The 23,379-nt window shown below is 46.1% G+C and overlaps 2 protein-coding genes across 3 annotated transcripts in view; both read left to right on the top strand.

Moving 5' to 3' along the window:
- The first annotated feature begins 1,359 nt into the window (after positions 1-1,359).
- LOC115409381 (class I histocompatibility antigen, F10 alpha chain-like) lies at positions 1,360-22,777 on the top strand. Of its 2 annotated transcripts, none has more exons than XM_030120543.1 (6): positions 1,360-1,460; positions 3,043-3,309; positions 3,470-3,748; positions 19,600-19,914; positions 21,418-21,519; positions 21,636-22,777. In XM_030120543.1, exons 2-6 carry the CDS (start codon positions 3,054-3,056, stop codon positions 21,701-21,703), a joined length of 1,020 nt encoding a protein of 339 aa, XP_029976403.1. In that variant the 5' UTR covers positions 1,360-1,460; positions 3,043-3,053; the 3' UTR covers positions 21,704-22,777. The 2 variants fall into 2 exon arrangements, with proteins under 2 accessions (XP_029976403.1, XP_029976401.1); XM_030120541.1 differs by lacking the exons at positions 1,360-1,460; positions 3,043-3,309; positions 3,470-3,748 and adding exons at positions 8,689-8,821; positions 10,166-10,426; positions 19,123-19,401.
- LOC115409384 (major histocompatibility complex class I-related gene protein-like) overlaps positions 6,066-23,379 on the top strand; it is a 112,623-nt gene continuing 95,309 nt past the window's right edge. Inside the window, exon 1 of the mRNA XM_030120548.1 lies at positions 6,066-8,040. The gene's annotated coding sequence lies outside the window, so the exon portion shown is untranslated. The remainder of the gene's footprint in view (positions 8,041-23,379) is intronic.

Raw genomic sequence — 23,379 nt, forward strand, 5'->3', positions numbered from 1 at the left:
ATAATACATACCCACACATACCATATAGTTATCCCCATAAATATATACTATATAACAGAATAATTATAATATAACTACAGTATAACAGCAATATATCAATTTCCACTATATGTATGATACTCAACACCATTTGTTATCATCGTCCACAGTTCCAGACGTCCTCCTCCATATACTTATTAAGAAATATTTTTTTGTACTTTTTTTTAAACAGATTTATGTTTCTACTTTGTTTTATTTCTGTCTCCAGACTGTTCCACAGAGCCACTCCACAGCTTGACATGCACATACTTTTCAGAGTAGTTCGAACTTTGGGTTTTTTATAGTTCAGGTCTCCTCTTAGATTATAACCACCCTCCCTTTCTGCAAACATCCCCTGTATATTTTTTGGCAGCAGATTATTTCTTGCTTTACACATTATTTGTGCTGTTTTGAATTTGACCAGATCCATGACTTTCAACAAGTGTGATTTTATGAATAGTGGGTTAGTGTGGTCTGTGTATCCTGCATTGTTTATTATCCTTATTGCTCTTTTCTGTATCGTGCATATCGGCTGTAGAGTGGTTCTGTAGCTGTTTCCCCAGACCTCAACACAATAAGACAGATATGGCAAAAAAAGTGCGCAATATAAGGTGTGCAGTGACTTAATGTCCAGGATATGTTTAGTTTTCCACAGATGTGCATTTTGCCAGGAACATGGAGGTCTGAAGGAATTCTCAGTAACTCAACACGTTTCCTTCACTGTGAAGTCGCTGGTTAACGAGGACGAGGCCGTTTTCTAACCAAGTTCTGCAGAAGAAGGATTAGTTTTTAAAGTAAAGAAACCGTTATTCCAGATAAATGTGGAGAAACATGATGCTGTAGATCAGTGAGCATCAGGAGCGTCTGCTGATGGAATTTAGAGATATTATATAGAAGCTCTTCTTTTTTATCATCACAAACACATGACGGAGTCGCTGCGTCTGCAAGAGGAGAGAAGCTTCAGCTGTAGTTGATGACCTTTGACCCGTAGAGATAAATCCCTCTGAAGCCAGTGGTGAAGTTTGTTTTTGGTCTGATCAGTAACAGCATTTAAGCTTTCAGAACACAGAGAGTCAGAGCGCCATCTGCTGGAGAAACCTACCAGCTGTGTGTCATCAGCTGCAGAGTGAAAGCTAAAAGGCTCGTCACGTGATTTCCCAGAAACAAGCAGCAGCTTTTCCCTCCTTGTCCACTGGGGGCGCTCTAACACTGCTGCTGAGCTGAGCTGCTGCTGGTCAGACTGTCCTCCTAACCTGACTGAGTCTCTTCCTCCCAGCAACTCTCTCTCTGAATTGTCATTGGTTCCAGCAGCTTCCTCCTCCCTCTTTGTTTCCTCCTTCTTCAGCTCAGACGCTCAGAGTGTTTCAGTGAGAAGAAAGAGAGGACAGGTGGACATGCTCTGGTTCTCTTCTTCCTGCTGGGAATCCCCAGCGGGGCTCCAGGTGGGATTCCAGCTTTTTCTCCACATCTCTCTGCTTTCTTGGTGAAACTTTTCTGCTCGTGCTGAGTTGTGTCGCTCTGGGGGCGGGGCTTAACTCTGAACGGTTCAACTGAGAACGATTCTGTTTCTTGATTGGAGCAGTATTGAACCCTGAACGGAGGCCACCAGCGCCATCTAGTGTCCACCTAAAGTAACTCACACAGATCGAAGCTGTCAGTGGTCACGTGATGGACGAGTGAAGAGATGCTCTTTGAATCTCATGGATTCAGGCTTTAAAGCAACTCAACACTTTACACAAGAAAAGGAAGAAGCAGCCAGATCAGAGGGAAACAGTAAAAGTCTGGTTTCTCATTCCATCATGTTCCTCCTGAGAGAGATCTGGACAGTTTGACACATTTTATAGTTATTACTGTTGACAACTGTAAGAAAAGAAAACAACCTGGTTCAAATAAGTTTTACAGGACATCAGTTCACAGACACCCCACATTTACTGATGGTATCTCATTTTGCCATCTCTTTAATTAGTTCAAGAATCTCTGAATTACCGGACATTGAACGCCTCACAGTGTAATGTCTGAGCTGCCTTGAACGTCTCTTGAGTGAAGAGCAGCAGAGACACGAGCCGGTAAAAGATCGTTTTAACAAATGTTGACTTCCAAACCCAAAGTTTGTCATCAGAAGCAGCTCTGCTGGTCGTGTCTGCCTTAAAGAGCTGCGACTCTCAGCAGGAGCGTCCACGATCTGCTCGGCCTCATTTCCACAGGAAGGGAGAGGTCTGCTACGGCGGGGCCAGAGGGTCAACCACCTTCCACCTGAGCCAGAGTCTCTCCACTGTCCTGGAGGGGGCAAGCCACCTTTCTCCGGTCGAGGACCATGGCCTCGGATTTGGAGGTGCTGATCCTCATCCCTGTCGCTTCACACTCGGCTGCGAACCGCCACAGTGATGCTGTCGGTCCAGGTTTGATGAAGCCAACAGGACAACATCATCTGCAAGAAGCAGAGATGAAATCCTGTGGTTCCCGAACCGGACCCCCTCCGGCTCCTGGCTGCACCTAGAAATGCTGTCCATAAAAATGATGAACAGAACCGGTGACAAAGAGCAGCCCTGCTGGAGTCCAACATGCACCGGGAACAGGTCCGACTTACTGCCGGTAATGCGGACCAGACTCCTACTCCGGTCATACAGAGACCGGACGGCCCTTAACAGGGGGCCCCGGACTCCGTATTCCCGGAGCACCCCCCACAAGACACCACGAGGGACGCGGTCGAACGCCTTCTCCAAGTCCACAAAACACATGTGGACTGGTTGGGCAAACTCCCACGAGCCCTCGAGCCCCTATGGAGGGTGTAGAGCTGGTCCACTGTTCCACGACCAGGACGACAACCGCATTGTTCCTCCTGGATCTGAGGTTTGACTATCAGTCAGATCCTCCTCTCCAGTACCCTGGAATAGACTTTCCCGGGGAAGCTGAGGAGTATGATCCCCTTATAGTTGGAGCACACCCTCCGGTCCCCCTTTTTTCATATTTGAGTGTCAATATTATTGAGCCATTTAAAAAGAGGACTTCCTCTTTCTCTTCCAGTCATTCACTCCATGAAGTTTTTCTACACTGGATCCTCTCAAGTTCCAAACTTTCCAGAGTTTGTGGAAGTTGGTTTTGTCGATGGACTTCAGATTGAGCACTACGACAGCAACAGCAGGAGATTTGTCCCCAAACAGGACTGGATGAACAAAATCACAGAAGAAGAGCCGCAGTTCTGGGAGGAGCAGACCGGCAGAGGTTTGGGCCATCAGCAGACCTTCAAGGCTTACATTGAGATCATGAAGCAGCGCTTCAACCAGACTGGAGGTGAGATTGAACTGGTAACCACGGGCGGCCTCCTGCCCCAGTGTTAAGACATGAGAGGATTGTGACAGTCACACCAACACTCACTCACTGTCTATGTGTGTGTGTGTGTGTGTGTGTGTGTGTGTGTGTGTGTGTGTGTGTGTGTGCTTCTGTCTCTTAGGCGTTCACATCTTCCAGAGGATGCATAGCTGTGAATGGGACGATGAGACTGATGAAGTGAGTGGATTTCATCAGTACGGTTACGATGGAGAAGATTTCATCGTTTATGACCTGAAGACAGAAACATGGATCGCTCCAGTTCAACAGGCTGTTCCCACCAAACACCAGTGGGACAATGACAAAGCTCTGCTAGCAGTTTTTAAAAACTACCACAGTACAGAGTGTGTTGACTGGCTGAAGAAGTTTGTGGAGTTTGGTCGGAGCTCACTGATGAGAAAAGGTAAAATGTTTGGAGTTTGTCTCTCAGCTTCTCTTCTTTCATGCTGCTCTCAGCATCTCCTCTCCTCTCTCCATCTGGCCTTCCTTCATCCCTCTTTCCATGGCCCGTCTCTTCCTGGCTGCAGTGGCTGACATGAGAGAGAAAGAGTGTAGAGAAGAATCCAGTAAAGAGTGAGGTGTCTTCCTGCTTGTTCTCCAGATCTTCCCTCAGTGTCTCTCCTCCAGAAGACTCCCTCCTCTCCGCTCACCTGCCACGCTACAGGTTTCTACCCCGACAGAGCCGACTTGTTCTGGAAGAAAGACGAGGAGGAGCTCCATGAGGACGTGGTCAGAGGAGAGATCCTCCCCAACCATGACGGGAGCTTCCAGATGAGCGCTGATCTGGATCTTTCAGGGCTCCAAGATGAAGACTGGGGGAGGTACAGCTGTGAGTTTCATCTGGCTGGAGGACAGGAAGTCTCCAAGAGACTGGACAAACGGGACATCAGGACCAACTGGAAGACAAATGATGGAGGTCAGAGACTCTTCATTTCACTCTCATTCTCTCATCTGTTTACTTTAGGAAATCAAGCCCAGCATCATAGAATATAATAGAATAGAATATACTTTATTAATCTCACAGTGGAGAAATGTTCAAGAGGCTCGGAGAACACAGGGGGTGCAAAAAGTAATGAAATAAAGAATAAGTAATTGTGCAAATCGTAGTCAGGATAATAATAGAAAACTTAAACAAGGAAGATCTAACTATGTACAACTCAAATCTTAAAGTATAACAGTAACTATAATATATACAAATATGTACAATGTTTTTACTGCAGCAGAGTGAATGGATTATGAAGTGTCAGTGATTTCTTCTGGGGGTTAAAGTGTCCATGGCTGCAGGATAATATCATGTCAGGGTTGTTGCTCATGTTCTCCACAGTAGAGCTGTCCAGTCTGACAGCGGTGGGGATGAAGGACCTGCTCTGTCCTGCACTGAGGGGGTCTCAGTCGGCCACTGGAGGCGCTGCTGAGCTCCTCTACCGTCCGGTCAGTGGCTGAGAGCTGCTGTCCATGATGGATGTGAGCTCGGCCAGCATCCTCCTCTCAGCCACATCCTCCACAGAGCTGGTGTTGTGGACCAGTCCAGTTTGTTGTTGAGGTGAACACCCAGGGACTGGAAACTGTCCACTGTCTCAATGTCCTCCTGGATGTTCACCAGCGGGTGTGGAAGTGTCCTCCTGAAGTCCATCACCATCTCCTTCGTCTCACTGCTGTTCAAGCACAGCAGGTTGTTCTCACACCAGTCCACAGAGTCAGTGAGACAGTCAGTGTCGGTGTGGGGCAGGAGGGTCCAGTGAAGCTGGCTGTGGCCCAGGGAGGGGGAGGTGTCTCCTGGGTTGGAGACATGTGAAGGGGGGGTGGGGAGGAGGGCAGAGGGGGTGGGGGAAGAATCAAAGTTTAATTCCTCCTTCCAGCGCTGCTCTCCATCAGCTGTCCCTCTGGCTCTCTGCCCAGATCCAGAGATGGTCTTCAGTCCTCTCCACACATCCTGAGTGTTGTTCTGGGCCCGCTGCTCCTCCAGCCTCCTGCCAGAGTCCTTCCTGGCCTGATCCTCCACTGGAGCTGAGAAGTTCACTTCAGTCCAGAACTTTCCCTCATTTCCCAGAGATCCAAACCTCCAGAGTTCATCTGGATTGATCTCCACATGTGACTGAGGCCTGGATCCCATCTGTCAGTCTGTGAATGCAGCGTCTTCTTCCTGCTTCCACTGTCCAGAAGCAGATGGGATGTGAGCCTCATGAGAGCAGCAGATCAGAATGTGGAGACGCTCCACTGACAGTGTCGATGCAGCCTCAATGCAGCCACAGTCATCTTGTCAGCAGTCTTTGCCGCTCTCTGCAGGCAGCAGTGCTGATGCAGCTGATCAGGATGCTCTCCATGCTGCAGCTGGAGGAGCTGCTGAGGCTCTTTGGAGACGTCCCACACTTCTCACACTCTGACATCAAATGTCCAAACTCCTCAGAGAGCTGAGCAGCTGTTTCTCTGCAGGGTTTCCCACTGGAGCTGCTGCTGGAGGAGTTGTTGCTGCTCTGCTCCTCCTGACAGGCTGCATCATGGGACTCATCGTCTGCTTGAAGAAACGACCTCAAGGTAAAGTAGAAACTCTCCTTTCCAAGTTTCTTCCTCTGGATATTCCTCTTCAGTGATTTCTCCTCTTCCTTTCAGACACAAATGACTGAGAACAAGTTTTGCTCTTTGTTTTCAGCCTCTGAAACTTCCTCTTCATCAGGAGAAGATCCAGCCGTGAAGAAGATGTTAGAAACCTCTTCATGAAAGGAAGAGTCCAGAGAGGCTCCAGTCATTGAGTCTGATGGAGCAGGAGCCAAAAGAAATGATGGAGAAGTTGCTGATTGCTCCACTGTGAGCTGCTCTCCAGGACGGGGCTCCTTCCTCCCTGTGGACTGACTTTGCTTTGGTGGAATCTTGCTGCAGCTTGTGGCTCTTTGAGTGTGTTTGGATCAGATGTTTAGGAGGAGGAGGCTCCTGCAGCAGTTCTCACTCTGACAACTCAGTGAAAATCCTCTTTGGCTTCAATGGACATGAAGACAGTCTACACTGGAAATTCTAACAAGTTCAGTTTACTGGAAAGAATTTGGGAAACCGATTAGTTTTGGAAATGTCAGTGAAAGAACTTCATTGTGTCCAGTAGAATGAAATGATTCTTTCTAACACTAAACATCACAAACTGAGGCTCAGCTTCAACAGTCTGACTCTCTGGAAACCACTAAAGACCTGCTCTGCTGGACTTTGGCTTTTCTCATGTTTTCATGTTGAAGTTGTGGGCGGAGCTTCTGTTGTCCGAGGCTCAGCAGCATCTTCTGGATGAAGCCAGATGTGTTCTTCACACCTTTGGGCTCATCCAGATGCAGAGCAGATATGAAGCCCAGCAGAAGACACAGAGCTGGAGAGCTTGTAGGAATCTCTTCATGACAATGTTTCCTCGGAGGACGACCGCAGTGCTGCTGAGCTCTGGCGGCGAGTCGTCAGTCTGACTCCAAGAACCCGACAGGAGCCCTGAAGGCTGAAGTCCTGCTTCAACAGAACAGAACACACTTCCATTCATTCTATCAGCACCAGATGTGTTTGGAACTCCCAGCAGATTCAGCATCAGAGCCTTGTTTCCTGCTGTGACAGCCACACTTCTGCTGTCTGTTCTGCTCAGGAGACGACATCTGACTCCTCCTCAGTGTTGGAGGGCTGGACTGTTCTGTCTGAGGCCGTTTTGTGTGGAGCTGTTGAGCCTTTTGCAAGACTGGAAGCTGGAAAGACTTTAGAGGCTGAAACACTGTCCCTGAGGAAATGTCTTTAATGTTATTTTTATTAAATTATTCAAATAAATCCTGCTGTCAGAGGCTGTTTGGTTTCTGGTCTCGGTCTTTGAGGCTCCAGCCTTGATAAAGTGTTTCGTTTGACTCCAGACCTGAACGATGCTGCTTCTTCTGAAATCCAGTCTGCTCCAGATGTTCTGCTGAAGTGTGTTTGAGCAGCAGACAGCTGTGAAGATAAAGTCTTCAGTCACATCTGAGGAATCCTCTCCTCAGTGGAACTGTCCTGGATCCCACCAGCAAGCAGCTGAGGTTGTGGGTTCTATTCCAGCTGCTTCCAGATGTTTGTGTTGAGAACTCTTCTAAAAGCTGTGAACTCTCCTGGAGCTCCTCTGTTCCTCCTCCTCTGCCCAGAGTCTCAGTCATCATGGAGTCGTCCCTTCATGGCGTCTCCAGAGTGTTTCCCCGTTAAAACTCAGCTTCACTGTGGTTGATCACACCTGGGTTCAGGCTCTCAGCCCCCAGGCCTGATTCCTGCCACACCTGTTCTCCATCCAGGAAGAGCTCCAGCAGGACCTGCTGACAGAGTGAAGGAGAAGCAAAGATCCTCCAGAGCTGGACGTCCTGCTGAGATCCAGAGACTCTCTGGGTTTGTTTGCTTCTTAGTGAAGCTGTGAAGAGATTGTGGAGGAAAAACCTCAGAAACACATTTCAGTGTAGAAGTTAGTTGAACTGTGAGAATCACTTGTATATTATTTAGTGAAGCTGAAGAGAAGAGTTTAGTTTGTTGCTACATTGTTTGTGTGGTTTCTGTAGGTTTTTTAATGAATATAAATCAATAAATCCCATGTTTCAGCCTCCAGAGACAAATGAAGCTCCAACTGGGTCTGACTGCAAAACCCCCTCTGACCAGCAGGCGGCAGACAGGAGCTTCACACCAGACTCCATTGAGAAACTGGAGTCTTTAAAGGAACTCTGGGAAAAGGTGAACTTCCATGGAAGTAAAACCTGAGTGAGGAAGCTCCAGCAGGGATCGAGAGCTTCTGATGAAAACGGCTCAGATATGGAACACAAAACACCAACATGGCCACGTTTACAAGAAGAAAACTCCAGGAGAAGTCTGCAGGGGAAGAACTCCTGTCTATCACTGATGCTGGAAAGTCTGTTTTCAAAGTGTCTGCAGAGAAGCACACATCAGGAACATCAGGGCCATGAAGTGAGTCAGGAAGCAACAAGATCACATTCAGAGCAACAGAAAGAAAAACCAGGATCCACTGCAGCAGAGAGCTGACGACTCAGTCTGGAAACTGAAGACAAGAACATCTGACAGAGGAGAAACTAAGATCTGATTCTTCCCCGTGATCAGGCTCTAGAACTCTAGAAAAGTCTGGAAACAGTCTAGAATAGTGTTTCTACTTGAAAGACAAAATGAAGCTGAAGCTCCACACTTTGATGTGAACATTGACCAGTTTTTTACAGTGGCCGCTAGATGGCGCCACAGCCTGATTGTTTAGTTTCATGAAGTAACCTGACTGAGTGTCTTCCACCCAGCAACTCTCACTGTGAATTCTCATTGGTTCAAACAGCTTCAGCCTCTTTTGGCTCCTTTCATTTCCTGCTTCTTCTTCTTCACATGAAGAACAGTGACTTGTGTTTCTGCTGCTGGTAGAAGTGAGTTTAGCCTCATTAGAAGAAAGAGGAGATGTGAAGCATGCAGCTCTTCCTGGCTCTCTTCTTCCTGCTGGGAATCCCCAGCGGGGCTCCAGGTAGGATTCCAGCTTTTTCTCCACTTCTCCTCTGATTGACAAGCTTCTCTTCTTCTGAGGAAAATCTCTTTTTCCTTCTTTTCTTCTGTCTGGAAACATTTGAAGCCTCATTGGAGAAATCAATGGTCTTCATGTTCATGTTGAATGTGGAACAATTGGTTCTGTGTGGATCCTGATCTCAGTCTGATCCTGGATCAGTAGTGGAGCTCAGTCCAGACTATTGATCCCATATGGAGTGTGGAGGAGATCGAGGCTTCACTGATCCACTCAGATGATGGATCCCGTTGATCCCCATCACTGGGATCTAGTTCCAGCTGTGTTGCTCTTTAATAATGTGTGAGGTGTGTTTAAACAGCCAGAAAGAGGAAAAGGAACGTGTCTCCTCCTGTTCTGTTAGTAGAAGAACTCTGTCAATCCTGAAACAGAGACTCATTTATTTTGGCTCTGCTCTGTTGTCCAAGGCTTCTGTTTCCACATTTGGAATTTTCTTGATCAAAATATTGAAAAAAGAATTTCTCTTGTTGTGGAGAGATGTACTTTTTGGCCTCCTTGACTTGAACAGAAATAATAATTGAATCATTCCTTTGGCAAAACTCCACATTCACAAATGTAAGTTCAGTCAGAAAAACTTCCTTTCTTGCTTTTCACAGTGAGGTCAAGCAGAACATCGACTCCATTCAGTTTTCTCTTCATCAGAAGGAAACAAAAACTGAACATCTGGACTCGTTTTGGCAGTTTTTGTAAACCTCTATCCCCCCTGGAGAGTTCTGAGTTGATTCTACTGTTTGTGTTGAGAAGTAATCATTTTGAATGAAGGTTTATTGAAGAGAAAAGAGAGAGAAGAGATGAGAGGAGAATCAGCTGCTGCAGTCCGGTGAAGAGACGCTCTGCTCCACTCTGATTGCTTCTTATGTTGTGCAGAGCCAGGAGCAGGACAGCTGAGGAGAGAGGGAATCCAACACACAACCACCAGCAGGAGGCTTGAACACACTCAGTCCAGGGCCAGGAGGAAGGAGGGATCAATAGATGATATTGATCCAGTATTCCGTGTGTGACTAATCAGTGATGTGAAGTGATCTTCCTCAGTGTCTCTGCTGTCTCTCTGCTCTACTGTCTTTCTCCTGATCACACATCTGGATTAATTCTGTCAAAGCTGCTGATCAACAGTCCAGTGATCAGCTGTTGTTCTGCTCTGGTGTCTGTTCAAAGTCCTCTGAATGTTTCCTGTTGTCAGCTGGAATTAGAAGAAAGGAAGAAGCAGCCAGATCAGAGGAAAACAGCAAATGTCCAATCAGCTGGACTGTCAATGTTATTGATTGATTTACTCTCTTCTCTTTCTTCCAGAAATTCACTCTCTCAAGTATTTCTACACTGGATCATCTCAAGTTCCAAACTTTCCAGAGTTTGTGGCTGTGACCCTGGTGAATGAAGTTGAGATTGATTACTACGACAGCAACACCAGGAGAAAAGTTCCCAAAAAGGACTGGGTGAATGAAGCAGTCGACTCACAGTTCTGGGACAGAAACACTGAGAGGCTGATGGGAACTCAGCAAACCTTCAAAGGAAACATTGAGACCGCGAAGCAGCGTTTGAACCAAACTGGAGGTTTGATTGAACTTTTGAACTCTTTTTTCCTGATCCTGTCTTCACTGAGTCCACACGCACGCACACACGCACACGCACACGCACACGCACACACACACACACACACACACACACACACACACACACACACACACACACACACACACACACACACACAGAGTCAGCTGGTCAGGTCAGATCCAGTCCTCCTCCAGTAGAATCAGAGCAGATCCACAGAGAAATGTGAGAGCTGCTTTGTGAAATTGAAAGAAAACTTTTTTCAGCTTCAAACTTTTTCCAAACAGAGTTTGAATGAAAACTCCTAGTTTGTCTCTTGTTCTTTGAGCTTTGAGTCAGCAGCAGCAGCGGCAGCAGCAGCAGCAGCAGCGGCAGCAGCAGCAGCAGCAGCGGCGGCAGCAGCAGCAGCAGCAGCGGCAGCAGCAGCAGGGGTGAAGTGGTTAGCACTGTCCCCTCACAGCAGGAGGACCTGGGTTGGATTCCTCTCTCTCCTCAGACTTTCTCCCAGCTCAGTGTGATGCTCACACACTCCATTCAGGCTGCTGATTGTTGACAGGAAGCAGATCAATATGTCCCACTGATCCTGAGTCAGCGTCAGCCAGGCCCGGCCTTAGCCAATCTGGTGCCCTAGGCAAGATTTTAGCTAGTGTCCCCCCTTGCATTGCCAGCATGTACTGTGTATGCTAACAACAAATTTGATAGCTTTGTCTTTGACAGTTATGTTTATTTAAAGAAAGATAATTTCCAAACACCATAGTCAACAAGATAATAAATTATAGATAAATAAATGCAAAATGAAATGAATACATGAAATACAATATGAATACCTAACATTACGGATGGGAATTATTAAGAATTTAGCGATTCCGATTCCATTACTGCTTATCGATATGATTCCTTATTGATTCTCTTATCGAATCTTCTTGTGTGAGAAATTAAACAATACAATTGGGTGTTTGCATTAACTCTTTTATATCTTCTTCCTGAGCAGAAGAATAAAATTATCCATGTGATGATGAATGAAAAATTTGCAAGCGTTGCATGTAGCCCCGGTTTCAGCTTTTCATGTGAAATACAGCAAAACTCTGGAGCTTCTTCCTCGATGCCATTTTGGAAAGCTCAAAACCAAATTAGCCGGGCTCACACTGGATGCTGTGCATGTCTGGTCTGGCTCTGGAATTACCGCAGCTCAGTCATTCACACTGCCGCAATGCTTCTGCTGTCTGCTAAAGGAGGTTGTCAGATCTGTCCCAAACATAATGTTAAAACTGCCCAACAACAGAAAGCAGCCCAAATCTCCATCTCTGTAGAAAATGCATGTTAAAATCGTAAAAAACGGATTTGCATAACAATAATAATAAAAAAAGAAACACATCACAAACACGTAACCATTTCATGAACACACCCACCCAATCTGGCAACACATTACGGTCATAGAGCTGTTTTGTGCAATTTTGGTGTGTTTCACTTTCCTATAATGACTAAGTACAACATTGTTCATTCTTCTAAAGCATATAATGATTAGATTGCGTTATTTGTGACATATTCCACCAGAAGAATAAAAAAAATTAAAGCCGAATGCAGCATTGATCGGGACCGAGCCTCCCCGCCGGCCCGCCACTGAGACGTCCTCGTGCCTTGCTGAAAGAAGTCCAGGTCACCAGCAGATTTGCTACTCTGTAATCATCAATTTTCTTGATTTTGCCTCATTTTCTGTTGTGAAAGGGCTTTTATTTTGAAGGAAGTTTGGGCTTTTATTTTGGAAAGGTAGTATATGCTGTCATTAACACTGGTTAACCCAAAAATGTCAATGTGTTTTGTTTTAAATGTCAGTTTTTACAAAACTTTGACTTTTATTTTGAATGGGTTTGAAGCTTTTATTTTGACATTCAATTCTTCTGCACTCCAGCAACCTTTTAGACCTCGATGAGACGACCGCGTGAGTGTTGGTTTGCTCTTTCTGCGACATTCCTGTGGGCCTTGGCGACCATTTTAGATTTTCTAGGTGGCGCTATAGAGCAGATGGGGTTAATTTTTCCATTTTATAAAATTTTTTTCACCAGTCCGGATGTGTGTGCCAAATTTGGTGAGTTTTCGTGCATGTTTAGGGGGTCAAATTTGACTGTTTCTACGATAGAATAATAACTCGCTGTTAGCATCTCTCACCTGTTAACGTTGTTCTTTTCAGCACTGTTAGCATCTCCCATCCTTTGAAATAAAGATGTTAGCATCTCATCCATTAGCATGTAGCTGTTAGCATCTTCCATTCATTTACATGGAAATGTTAGCAAATCATCTACTAGCATGTAGCTGTTAGCATCTCTCATCTGTTAACATGGGTTTTTTTAGCACCACTAGCATCTGTCATCCACTAACATGGAGTTTTAGCTTCTTCCATCTGCTTGTAAGAGTCACTGAATGAAGCCACTGAGTGTCAGAGTTTGATTGACAGCTGCTGTCAGCTGTGTAACTGCACTGTACGCCCATATATGGTCATGTCGGTTACAGGTAGCTTCGAGTGGGAGGGAGCAGAAAATAAAAGTTTCTGTTTGAGAAACAACTGCTCACCACTCCATTCCCTTTGGGCAAAAGTGAACAAAAAATATCACGTTTGATAGTAAAATTCGTTGTCTTTCAGTTGGTGAGGCTTTCAGATCAGTCAGACTTTTAGTTTGGACCTCAGAGGCCTCAGTTTGTGAGAAACGCAAGATTTTCCCCCATCTGGCTCCATTATAACTGAGAGCAAAAAAAATGCAGAGCACACACCTTTTCTATCTCGTGAAAACTGCAATATATCATGACATTTAGAACACATATGTTACATCATCTTGTTCGGAAGAACCTGGTGAGGCTTTACGTGTGTTCGGTTTCTTGATAGGAGTCACGGTTTAGCCACACTCGAAACTAGTTCGAGGTGCTGGAAAAAGGCGACTTTTTTTCATTTCTTGCCATTATAAAGGATGAGGACAGGAGCAAGGCAGGATTTCAGACTTAAAAGTTTGAGGGCTAATAAAATCCACACCGTGTGACTTTTGACAAAGTTGTTCACAAGTTTTGGAGAGAAAGTTGTCCTCTATCATGTCGCGTGACTCTGTTGTCTGTACGGCAAATGGTCTCGGAGGAGATACTTTTTTCGTGAGGAGTGATTTTGAGCAAAATTTTACATTGAAAGGGAAATCGCGGACTTCCTGTTGGATTTAGGTCAGGGGTGTCAGAGCGTGAATTCTAGACCTCTATGAGATGAACGCGTGTTCATTGATTTGATCTCTCTACGACATTCCTACGGGCCGTCGCGACAATTTTACTGTTTCTAGGTGGCGCTAGAGAGCCAATAGGGCCATTTTTTCCATTTTATAAAATTTTTCGCTGGTCATGATGTGCATGCCAAATTTGGTGAGCCCGGTTCTAAGACCGGGCTCAGTCCCTAAAAAAGCAATGTTAAGGCAAAAACATGACAGATTTTATTTTGAAATCGCTTATTTAGGAACACGTATCTACTTTCCTTCTGGCACCCGACTTGCTTCTGTTGAGATTGAAGCGGCAGGGCTCTGGAGTGCGGAAAAATAGGATCCTTGCTGAAAGTTTCCGGACCGTGGCTCTGTAGCGGCGCCAGAGCGGACCGCAGCTGCACCGTGGCAGCCATAGACATAACAAAGAGTAGACCCCGCTCGGGGTGCTGCGCAGAGAGAAATACGGCCGCCATCTTGGTCCGGTCGAGCTTCCCATTGGCTCCAGTCATTCGTATGGTGCTCCCACCTTAAACTTTTTGTATTAATCTTTTCTGTTATAGTACGTTATTAATTCTATTGTGCTGTGACGCTCCCTAGCTTTTGTTCTTGTTCATTGTCCTCTACAAGAGGTTGTATAATTTAAATTATGTCATCACAGAGGAACCGATAAGCGGAATCCTCAAGGAGGCAGACAAACAATTCCTGGGAATCGAGTCACTGGGAACCGGTTGTACAAAAGAATCGGTTCTTGATTCCCATCCCTACCTAACATGAAGTATAAATGATACAGAAAATCAAAAATCAAGCTTCTTTCAGCAGCAGCTACTGTAACAGGTAGAATGGCAGAGATACGCAGTGCAGCCCACATGTTGGGGTAAAGTTCTGCCACCTTCTTCTCATGAAGGTGGAGCTGAGGTGGAAGCACCAGGAGGAGCCTTGATTCTGCTGCATCACTGGTGGATTGTGTTGCTGAGGTGGAGGCAGCAGATGTGATGGTCCAGGGGGATTTAGAAACCTAAACAGCACGTCTGAAAGGAGTATGTGACGCCACTGAGTATCTAATAATTAAAACACAAGATTCCAAGAATACAATGAAATGATACAATAAAAAAAAAAAATAAATTAAATGTACATGTATAGGGCTGGGTACCGTTTAATGGTACCTCAGTGGTAACGACCGAAAAACTTCGGTATATACCGGTACCGAACAAGAGACGTGCGTACGGGTATTAGTTTCGGTTCTTAAAGTGGCTGCACGGTCAATAAACATCCGCGGAAACAATCGTTCAGTTCTTCTCTTTTACTGAAAAAACGGTGCATCGCATCATTGAACATATCACCACGTCTTACCGGCTCACACTCTTTTTCTAACAACATGCAGAGAGAGCCTGAGAGAGCCTGCAGTGCCCTTCTTCCTCTGTGGTGTCTGTGTAAAATAAGGTTGAACATGCAAACAGCACACCTAGTGGCATGAAGTGCAAATGCAGTCATGGCGTCGTCTGTGCGCCACAAAGGCAGGTACCGAAAAAAGTACAGTTCAGGAACCGGTACCGTACGTGAGGTATCGAAAAAGTACTTGTACCCGAAAAATATCTAACGGTACCCAGCCCTATACGTGTATGATGTTCACTATAGAGTTCATGTATGATATACAATGCACGGGTTTCTGATTTTCAAATTAGATGTTCTGTTTATTGTCATTACAGTGGTATGCTGAATAGCACAATGTAACGCAGCAGTAAACTGCAGTACTGATGTTATAACACATATATAATTACTGCCTTGTTATTCACAGCAGCGTTCCCTCTCATGTGATACTGCTTAATTAGCATTAATGATGTGCACCTAACAGCTCGGCTCACAACTATAAGATACGGGTGGAACGTTAGCTACCCAGACAGTAATAAAAACGTGAAAAAAAGAACGAAAGAAAATGCAAACACCATCTGAAATGATCTATTATTAATTTCTCTGAGGAATTTATGGTGGGAGTACAAGTAGATATTATCTTGATGATCTACATTATTTTCCATTACAACAAGCCCCTCCACATTATTGACTGGCATTGAAACAGTTAGCTAGTGCGCTATTTACTGATTTGTGATTAGTGAGACATGTAACTTAAGCCGGGTTACTATCACGTTCTGCAACAAAGTAACGATTTCATGTAACATTACCTCTGTCTTTCTTTCGTTTCTCCCCCTCTTTTTCTTGTTTTTTCTTCCCGGGACACCAGACAGTTCTGGTCGTTTTGACATTTGTTGATATTCTGATGGGGAGACATCCAGAAACAATCAATAAACTACTTATAAAAATAGTGAAAGTTACACCTTTTCTACTTTCAATTTTGTGCTGCTGGCGCAGTGGTGCCAGCACCCCCCGATGGAAGGCACCCTTAGCATTTCCGAATGTGAAAATGGATCCTTCTTGTGGAGACTGAGTGAGAAGCCAGATGTTCTTCTTCTTGGAGCTGATAGGAGAACTAATAGTTTGCTTCTCCTTCATGTGTGGATCATCTGCAGCTGCTCTCAGGAGACACCGAGACATGAAAACATGTGGAAAAGACTGATCAGCTTCAGGATTCAGTGTCTGCTGACAGTTGAGCTCAGCTCTCCAAACAAACAGTAGATCCAGTGGAAATCAAATCCCACTTTTTCACACACATCCTCCAGATGAGCAGGGCTGTGTTCAGTCCTCTTCAGTGTTTGTGCAGCAGCAGCTGTGTTCTCACACAGTGCAGCTGCTGCTATGAAGCTGGATTCACTTCCTCCTCATCAAATAGAAGCTCTTTACCGCCGTCTGCTTAGCATGTGACGTTAGCATCCGTTAGCCAGCGTCACATCACTTCCTGCTCATTTAGTGGTCTGAGAACACAAAGAGAAAAGTCAACTGATGGAGCAGATCTCCAAAGAAAAGACATTTTCTGTCCTGTTAGAGCTCCAACCACAAAGAGACTGGGAAAGGAACAGGTTAACCTTCAGCTGGCTGGGGACAGGAACTAAATTCAGGTACCTTGTTAACTAAACTAGCTGAAATGTTAACTAGCTTGTTAAGTTAGCTAGCTTAAATGTCAGTTAGCTTGTTAAAAAAGCGCAAAGGTCACCTACCTTGTTAAATAAACTAGTTCAAATGTCATGCAACTTGTTAAATAACCGAGCTTTAAAGGAGCACAGCGCAGTTTGCTCGTTTTATGCGAAACACCGACCCCTGCAGGCCTCAGGCGTAACTGTAGCTTAGTGAAAAGCTCGTGTCTGTGGCATGCGCCCATGTACGTGCACAGAAGAGGGGAACTCCTTCCTCGCTCTTTTAGCAGCGCTCGAGTAAAAGGTAAGTTTCTTTTGCCTGGTGGGGCCTGTGCTGGAGCTGTGGCAGTGCTAGAAGCCGGTCTTTTCTTACTTTCTGGAAGCTCCATCCTCAGTACTGCTCAGTTGTTGCTGCTAAGCGTCTGGCGGAGTAATGGCGGACAAATCGAAACGTAGGATTACCAGGCCAGCGGGAGCGCACATTACGTCATGCTCAGAGCGATTCGTACCCGAATCACTCATATTGCTGTGCCTTCAGTGCCCTGCACAGGAAAATAGGAGCGACTGCGATCTTGCAAAAATAGCTCTTGCTGCCCATCAGGCAAAGGTATAAATGTTGATAATTTAATATTTAAAACTGCGCTGTGCCCCTTTAACATCTGCCAGCATGTTGCAACCCTACCTTAAACATCAGTTGGTTCTTTGCCTTGATAATCAGGACCCAGAGAAGAAAAGCTTCTGTCAGTTGTTCTTTATTGCCAGATCTGGGAGCATTCGCAGCATGCGATACAGAGAGGCTCAATAAACTTTTCCTTTGTCTCACCTTGAATTCTGTTCAATTCCCCCAGAGAATTTCCTCATATGACCACAGACCTCTATACCATGACTTTAACATCTGGATTCCATCACCAACTCTCTGTCGACATGCAAATTCTCACGTTCTCGCTTCAGACAGACTGTTCCAGACACCAACCGTGTATAGTTCATCCCGAGTGCACTGAGAGACTTAACTAAGCATAAATTTAACCTTACACGAACTTAAGTGTGAGTTAGCTTGTTTAAAAAGCTAGCTTAAACATCTGCTAGCATATTAAATAAGCTAACTTAAACGTCAGTAAGCTAGTTTGAAAAAGTAGCTTAAACTGCTAGCATGTTAAAAAAGCTAGCTTAAACATCAGCTAACTTGTTTAAAAAAAAAAACTAGCTTAAACATCTGAGAGCATGTTAAATACGCTATTTTAAACATCAGTTGTTCATCATCCAGCTCCAGTAGAGCTGCTGGATCCAGCAGATGGTCTTCATGTGAACTCAGAGCTCCAGACTGTCCAGAGCCTCATTTCTACAACATGAGCTGGATCCATTGTAAAATGGCTTTATGAATCCACCTTGATCAACACGTCCTGTTGAGAATGGAAGAAAAGCTTTACCCCCAATTTCCACCGGACACGAAAGCGCCGCGCCTTGAAACGTACTGCGCAGCACGCAGAACCCATTCTCTTCTATGAGACGTTTTCCACTGGACGCCAAAGTGTCGCGCCGCGCCGCATCGTGTTCCAGAAGCGCAGCGCCACGGTGCTGGGGATTCGCTTCAGTTCTGTTTTCTGCACCGCCGCTTCTAAACCTCGTAAATTCACTGTTGTTGAGAAAGCACCAGACAGGAAGTTACACCAGAAGTTTCGAAATAAAACACAATGCACGACCTCACAGATGTAAAATTTATTCCTATATGTTGTTATTCCGCCGCCTCGGGAGGAGAGAATCAGCTCAACAGGGTCCCAGACAGTAGCGAACGCGGAAATTACCGTTTTTATGTAGAATAAACCATACAAAAGTAACAGTTGGATAAAGAAAAGCACTCATTTGAGATCAAAACATAAACCATGTACTCATCCTTGCTGGAAGTACTATAAATTACAGATCAATGTGGCTGGACGAGCAGAGCGACCAGAAGCAAAATGAGGTGTGCTTTTTTTTCTTTTTCTGTTTATATCATGTGTTGTTCGTGTGATATCGAGAGCACGAGAGCCTCTCAGCCCTCCCCATCCGAACGGCGCTGCGCTGTCGGTGTGCGTTGACTTTAGGAGCAAGACGCTGGCGCTCAGCTCAGCAGCGCGGTGCGGCGCTTTCGCGTCCGGTGGAAATTGGGGGTTAGTTTGGGTAGAAAGCTGCTGTGGAAACACAGAGCTCCTGCAGCAGGGAAACACTTTGGTTGGTTGAAAGTTGTTGAACACGACAGTGGCAGGTTGTGTCCTGACACGGCGGCTCTCCACAGCAGTGTGTCCAGAACGCACGGAGCACCTGAAGTGTCCTGACCAACACTGAGCTGCAGATGCACAGGAACCATGAGAGAACTCAATCAATTAACATGAACTCCAACTCATGTGGAGAGTCCTGATGAGGTGTGTGTGTGTGTGTGTGTGTGTGTGTGTGTTTGTCTTTCTCTCAGGTGTTCATATCTCCCAGCTCATGTACGGTTGTGAATGGGACGATGAAACTGATGAACTGAACGGATATTGGCAAGAAGGTTTCGATGGAGAAGATTTCATTGCTTTAGACCTGAAGACAGAAACATGGATCGCTCCAGTTCAACAGGCTGTTCCCACCAAACACCAGTGGGACAATAACAAAGCTTTTACAGCTCAGCAGAAGCACTTCCTGACCCATATTTGTCCTGATTGGCTGAAGAAGTATGTGGAGTTTGGTCGGAGCTCACTGATGAGAAAAGGTAAAATGTTTGGAGTTTGTCTCTCAGCTTCTCTTCTTTCATGCTGCTCTCAGCATCTCCTCTCCTCTCTCCATCTGGCCTTCCTTCATCCCTCTTTCCATGGCCCGTCTCTTCCTGGCTGCAGTGGCTGACATGAGAGAGAAAGAGTGCAGAGAAGAATCCAGTAAAGAGTGAGGTGTCTTCCTGCTTGTTCTCCAGATCTTCCCTCAGTGTCTCTCCTCCAGAAGACTCCCTCCTCTCCGCTCACCTGCCACGCTACAGGTTTCTACCCTGACAGAGCCCACTTGTTCTGGAAGAAAGACGAGGAGGAGCTCCATGAGGACGTGGTCAGAGGAGAGATCCTCCCCAACCATGACGGGAGCTTCCAGATGAGCGCTGATCTGGATCTTTCAGGGCTCCAAGATGAAGACTGGGGGAGGTACAGCTGTGTGTTTCATCTGGCTGGAGGACAGGAAGTCTCCAAGAGACTGGACAAACGGGACATCAGGACCAACTGGAAGACAAATGATGGAGGTCAGAGACTCTTCATTTCACTCTCATTCTCTCATCTGTTTACTTTAGGAAATCAAGCCCAGCATCATAGAATAGAATAGAACAGAATAGACTTTATTAATCTCACAGTGGAGAAATGTTCAGGTGTAAGAGGCTCGTAGAACACAGGGTGCAAAAAGTAATGAAATAAAGAATAAGTAATTGTGCAAATCGTAGTCAGGATAATAATAGAAAACTTAAACAAGGAAGATCTAACTATGTACAACTCAAATCTTAAAGTATAACAGTAACTATAATATATACAAATATGTACAATGTTTTTACTGCAGCAGAGTGAATGGATTATAAAGCGTCAGTGATTTCTTCTGGGGGTTAAAGTGTCCATGGCTGTAGGATAATATCATGTCAGGGTTGTTGCTCATGTTCTCCACAGTAGAGCTGTCCAGTCTGACAGCGGTGGGGATGAAGGACCTGCTCTGTCCTGCACTGAGGGGGTCTCAGTCGGCCACTGGAGGCGCTGCTGAGCTCCTCTGCCGTCCGGTCAGTGGCTGAGAGCTGCTGTCCATGATGGATGTGAGCTCGGCCAGCATCCTCCTCTCAGCCACATCCTCCACAGAGCTGGTGTTGTGGACCAGTCCAGTTTGTTGTTGAGGTGAACACCCAGGGACTGGAAACTGTCCACTGTCTCAATGTCCTCCTGAAGTCCATCACCATCTCCTTCGTCTCACTGCTGTTCAAGCACAGCAGGTTGTTCTCACACCAGTCCACAGAGTCAGTGAGACAGTCAGTGTCGGTGTGGGGCAGGAGGGTCCAGTGAAGCTGGCTGTGGCCCAGGGAGGGGGAGGTGTCTCCTGGGTTGGAGACATGTGAAGGGGGGGTGGGGAGGAGGGCAGAGGGGGTGGGGGAAGAATCAAAGCTGTTACAGAAACAGTTTAATTCCTCCTTCCAGCGCTGCTCTCCATCAGCTGTCCCTCTGGCTCCCTGCCCAGATCCAGAGATGGTCTTCAGTCCTCTCCACACATCCTGAGTGTTGTTCTGGGCCAGCTGCTCCTCCAGCCTCCTGCCAGAGTCCTTCCTGGCCTGATCCTCCACTGGAGCTGAGAAGTTCACTTCAGTCCAGAACTTTCCTCTCATTTCCCAGAGATCCAAACCTCCAGAGTTCATCTGGATTGATCTCCACATGTGACTGAGGCCTGGATCCCATCTGTCAGTCTGTGAATGCAGCGTCTTCTTCCTGCTTCCACTGTCCAGAAGCAGATGGGATGTGAGCCTCATGAGAGCAGCAGATCAGAATGTGGAGACGTTCCACTGACAGTGTCGATGCAGCCTCAATGCAGCCACAGTCATCTTGTCAGCAGTCTTTGCCGCTCTCTGCAGGCAGCAGTGCTGATGCAGCTGATCAGGATGCTCTCCATGCTGCAGCTGGAGGAGCTGCTGAGGCTCTTTGGAGATGTCCCACACTTCTCACACTCTGACATCAAACGTCCAAACTCCTCAGAGAGCTGAGCAGCTGTTTCTCTGCAGGGTTTCCCACTGGAGCTGCTGCTGGAGGAGTTGTTGCTGCTCTGCTCCTCCTGACAGGCTGCATCATGGGACTCATCGTCTGCTTGAAGAAACGACCTCAAGGTAAAGTAGAAACTCTCCTTGTCCAAGTTTCTTCCTCTGGATGTTCCTCTTCAGTGATTTCTCCTCTTCCTTTCAGACACAAATGACTGAGAACAAGTTTTGCTGTTTGTTTTCAGCCTCTGAAACTTCCTCTTCATCAGGAGAAGATCCAGCCGGGAAGAAGATGTTAGAAACCTCTTCATGAAAGGAAGAGTCCAGAGAGGCTCCAGTCATTGAGTCTGATGGAGCAGGAGCCAAAAGAAATGATGGAGAAGTTGCTGATTGCTCCACTGTGAGCTGCTCTCCAGGACGGGGCTCCTTCCTCCCTGTGGACTGACTTTGCTTTGGTGGAATCTTGCTGCAGCTTGTGGCTCTTTGAGTGTGTTTGGATCAGATGTTTAGGAGGAGGAGGCTCCTGCAGCAGTTCTCACTCTGACAACTCAGTGAAAATCCTCTTTGGCTTCAATGGACATGAAGACAGTCCACACTGGAAATTCTAACAAGTTCAGTTTACTGGAAAGAATTTAGGAAAGCGATTACTTTTGGAAATGTCAGTGAAAGAACTTCATTGTGTCCAGTAGAGGGAAATGATTCTGACACTAAACATCACAAACTGAGGCTCAGCTTCAACAGTCTGACTCTCTGGAAACCACTAAAGACCTGCTCTGCTGGACTTTGGCTTTTCTCATGTTTTCATGTTGAAGTTGTGGGCGGAGCTTCTGTTGTCCGAGGCTCAGCAGCATCTTCTGGATGAAGTCAGATGTGTTCTTCACACCTTTGGGCTCATCCAGATGCAGAGCAGATATGAAGCCCAGCAGAAGACACAGAGCTGGAGAGCTTGTAGGAATCTCTTCATGACAATGTTTCCTCGGAGGACGACTGCAGTGCTGCTGAGCTCTGGCGGCGAGTCGTCAGTCTGACTCCAAGAACCCGACAGGAGCCCTGAAGGCTGAAGTCCTGCTTCAACAGAACAGAACACACTTCCATTCATTCTGTCAGCACCAGATGTGTTTGGAGCTCCCAGCAGATTCAGCATCAGAGCCTTGTTTCCTGCTGTGACAGCCACACTTCTGCTGTCTGTTCTGCTCAGGAGACGATATCTGACTCCTCCTCAGTGTTGGAGGGCTGGACTGTTCTGTCTGAGGCCGTTTTGTGTGGAGCTGTTGAGCCTTTTGCAAGACTGGAAGCTGGAAAGACTTTAGAGGCTGAAAACTGTCCATGAGGAAATGTCTTTAATGTTGTTTTTATTAAATTATTCAAATAAATCCTGCTGTCAGAGGCTGTTTGGTTTCTGGTCTCGGTCTTTGAGGCTCCAGCGTTGATAAAGTGTTTAGTTTGACTCCAGACCTGAACGATGCTGCTTCTTCTGAAATGTGAGAGCTGAGCTGAGAGGAGCTGTGATGATGAGCTTCAGTGTAAACTGAACAATGATCATATCATCGTCTTTCTGTCTGAACTGACTGAGCAGCTGAGGAGAAACTGTCGTGGATTTTTATTTAAAAAGTATCCTCGGCCAGTTGTGATGGACAAAAACCCCAAAACAAATTTTTTAGAAAAATCTTTAATTGTATCCACTCTTGGTTCCTCCAGGAAAAATCAGAGTCGGAGTCACAATGCAAAATAGAGAGCTTGTTACTAAAACTCCCGGCTACCAGCGTGACCGTCTGAAACTGGTGCACGGACCGATTTCAGCTCCCTCTAGTTATACTGTTTTTCTTGGAATGCCCCTGCATCTGGCTTTTCTCAGCTTTACGACCTGTCACTCAGTGGGGACCTGCACACTGGCACACCTTCAAGTGCTGTCTCCTTTCTTCCCCCCTGGTCCATCTTATTGGGCGCTTCAGACTCTCTATGTTACGTACATGCTGGGGGGACTTCCCC

This window comes from Salarias fasciatus, chromosome 22 (genome assembly GCF_902148845.1).
Source record: "Salarias fasciatus chromosome 22, fSalaFa1.1, whole genome shotgun sequence".
In the NCBI taxonomy this organism is placed as follows: Eukaryota; Metazoa; Chordata; class Actinopteri; order Blenniiformes; family Blenniidae; genus Salarias; species Salarias fasciatus.

Coding starts and splice junctions, on each gene's coding strand:
- LOC115409381 (XM_030120541.1), top strand. CDS start 8,767: ATGCAGCTCTTCCTGGCTCTCTTCTTCCTGCTGGGAATCCCCAGCGGG. Junction 19,402..19,599: donor GAGCTCACTGATGAGAAAAG/GTAAAATGTTTG, acceptor CTTGTTCTCCAG/ATCTTCCCTCAGTGTCTCTC. Junction 19,915..21,417: donor CTGGAAGACAAATGATGGAG/GTCAGAGACTCT, acceptor GTTTCTCTGCAG/GGTTTCCCACTGGAGCTGCT.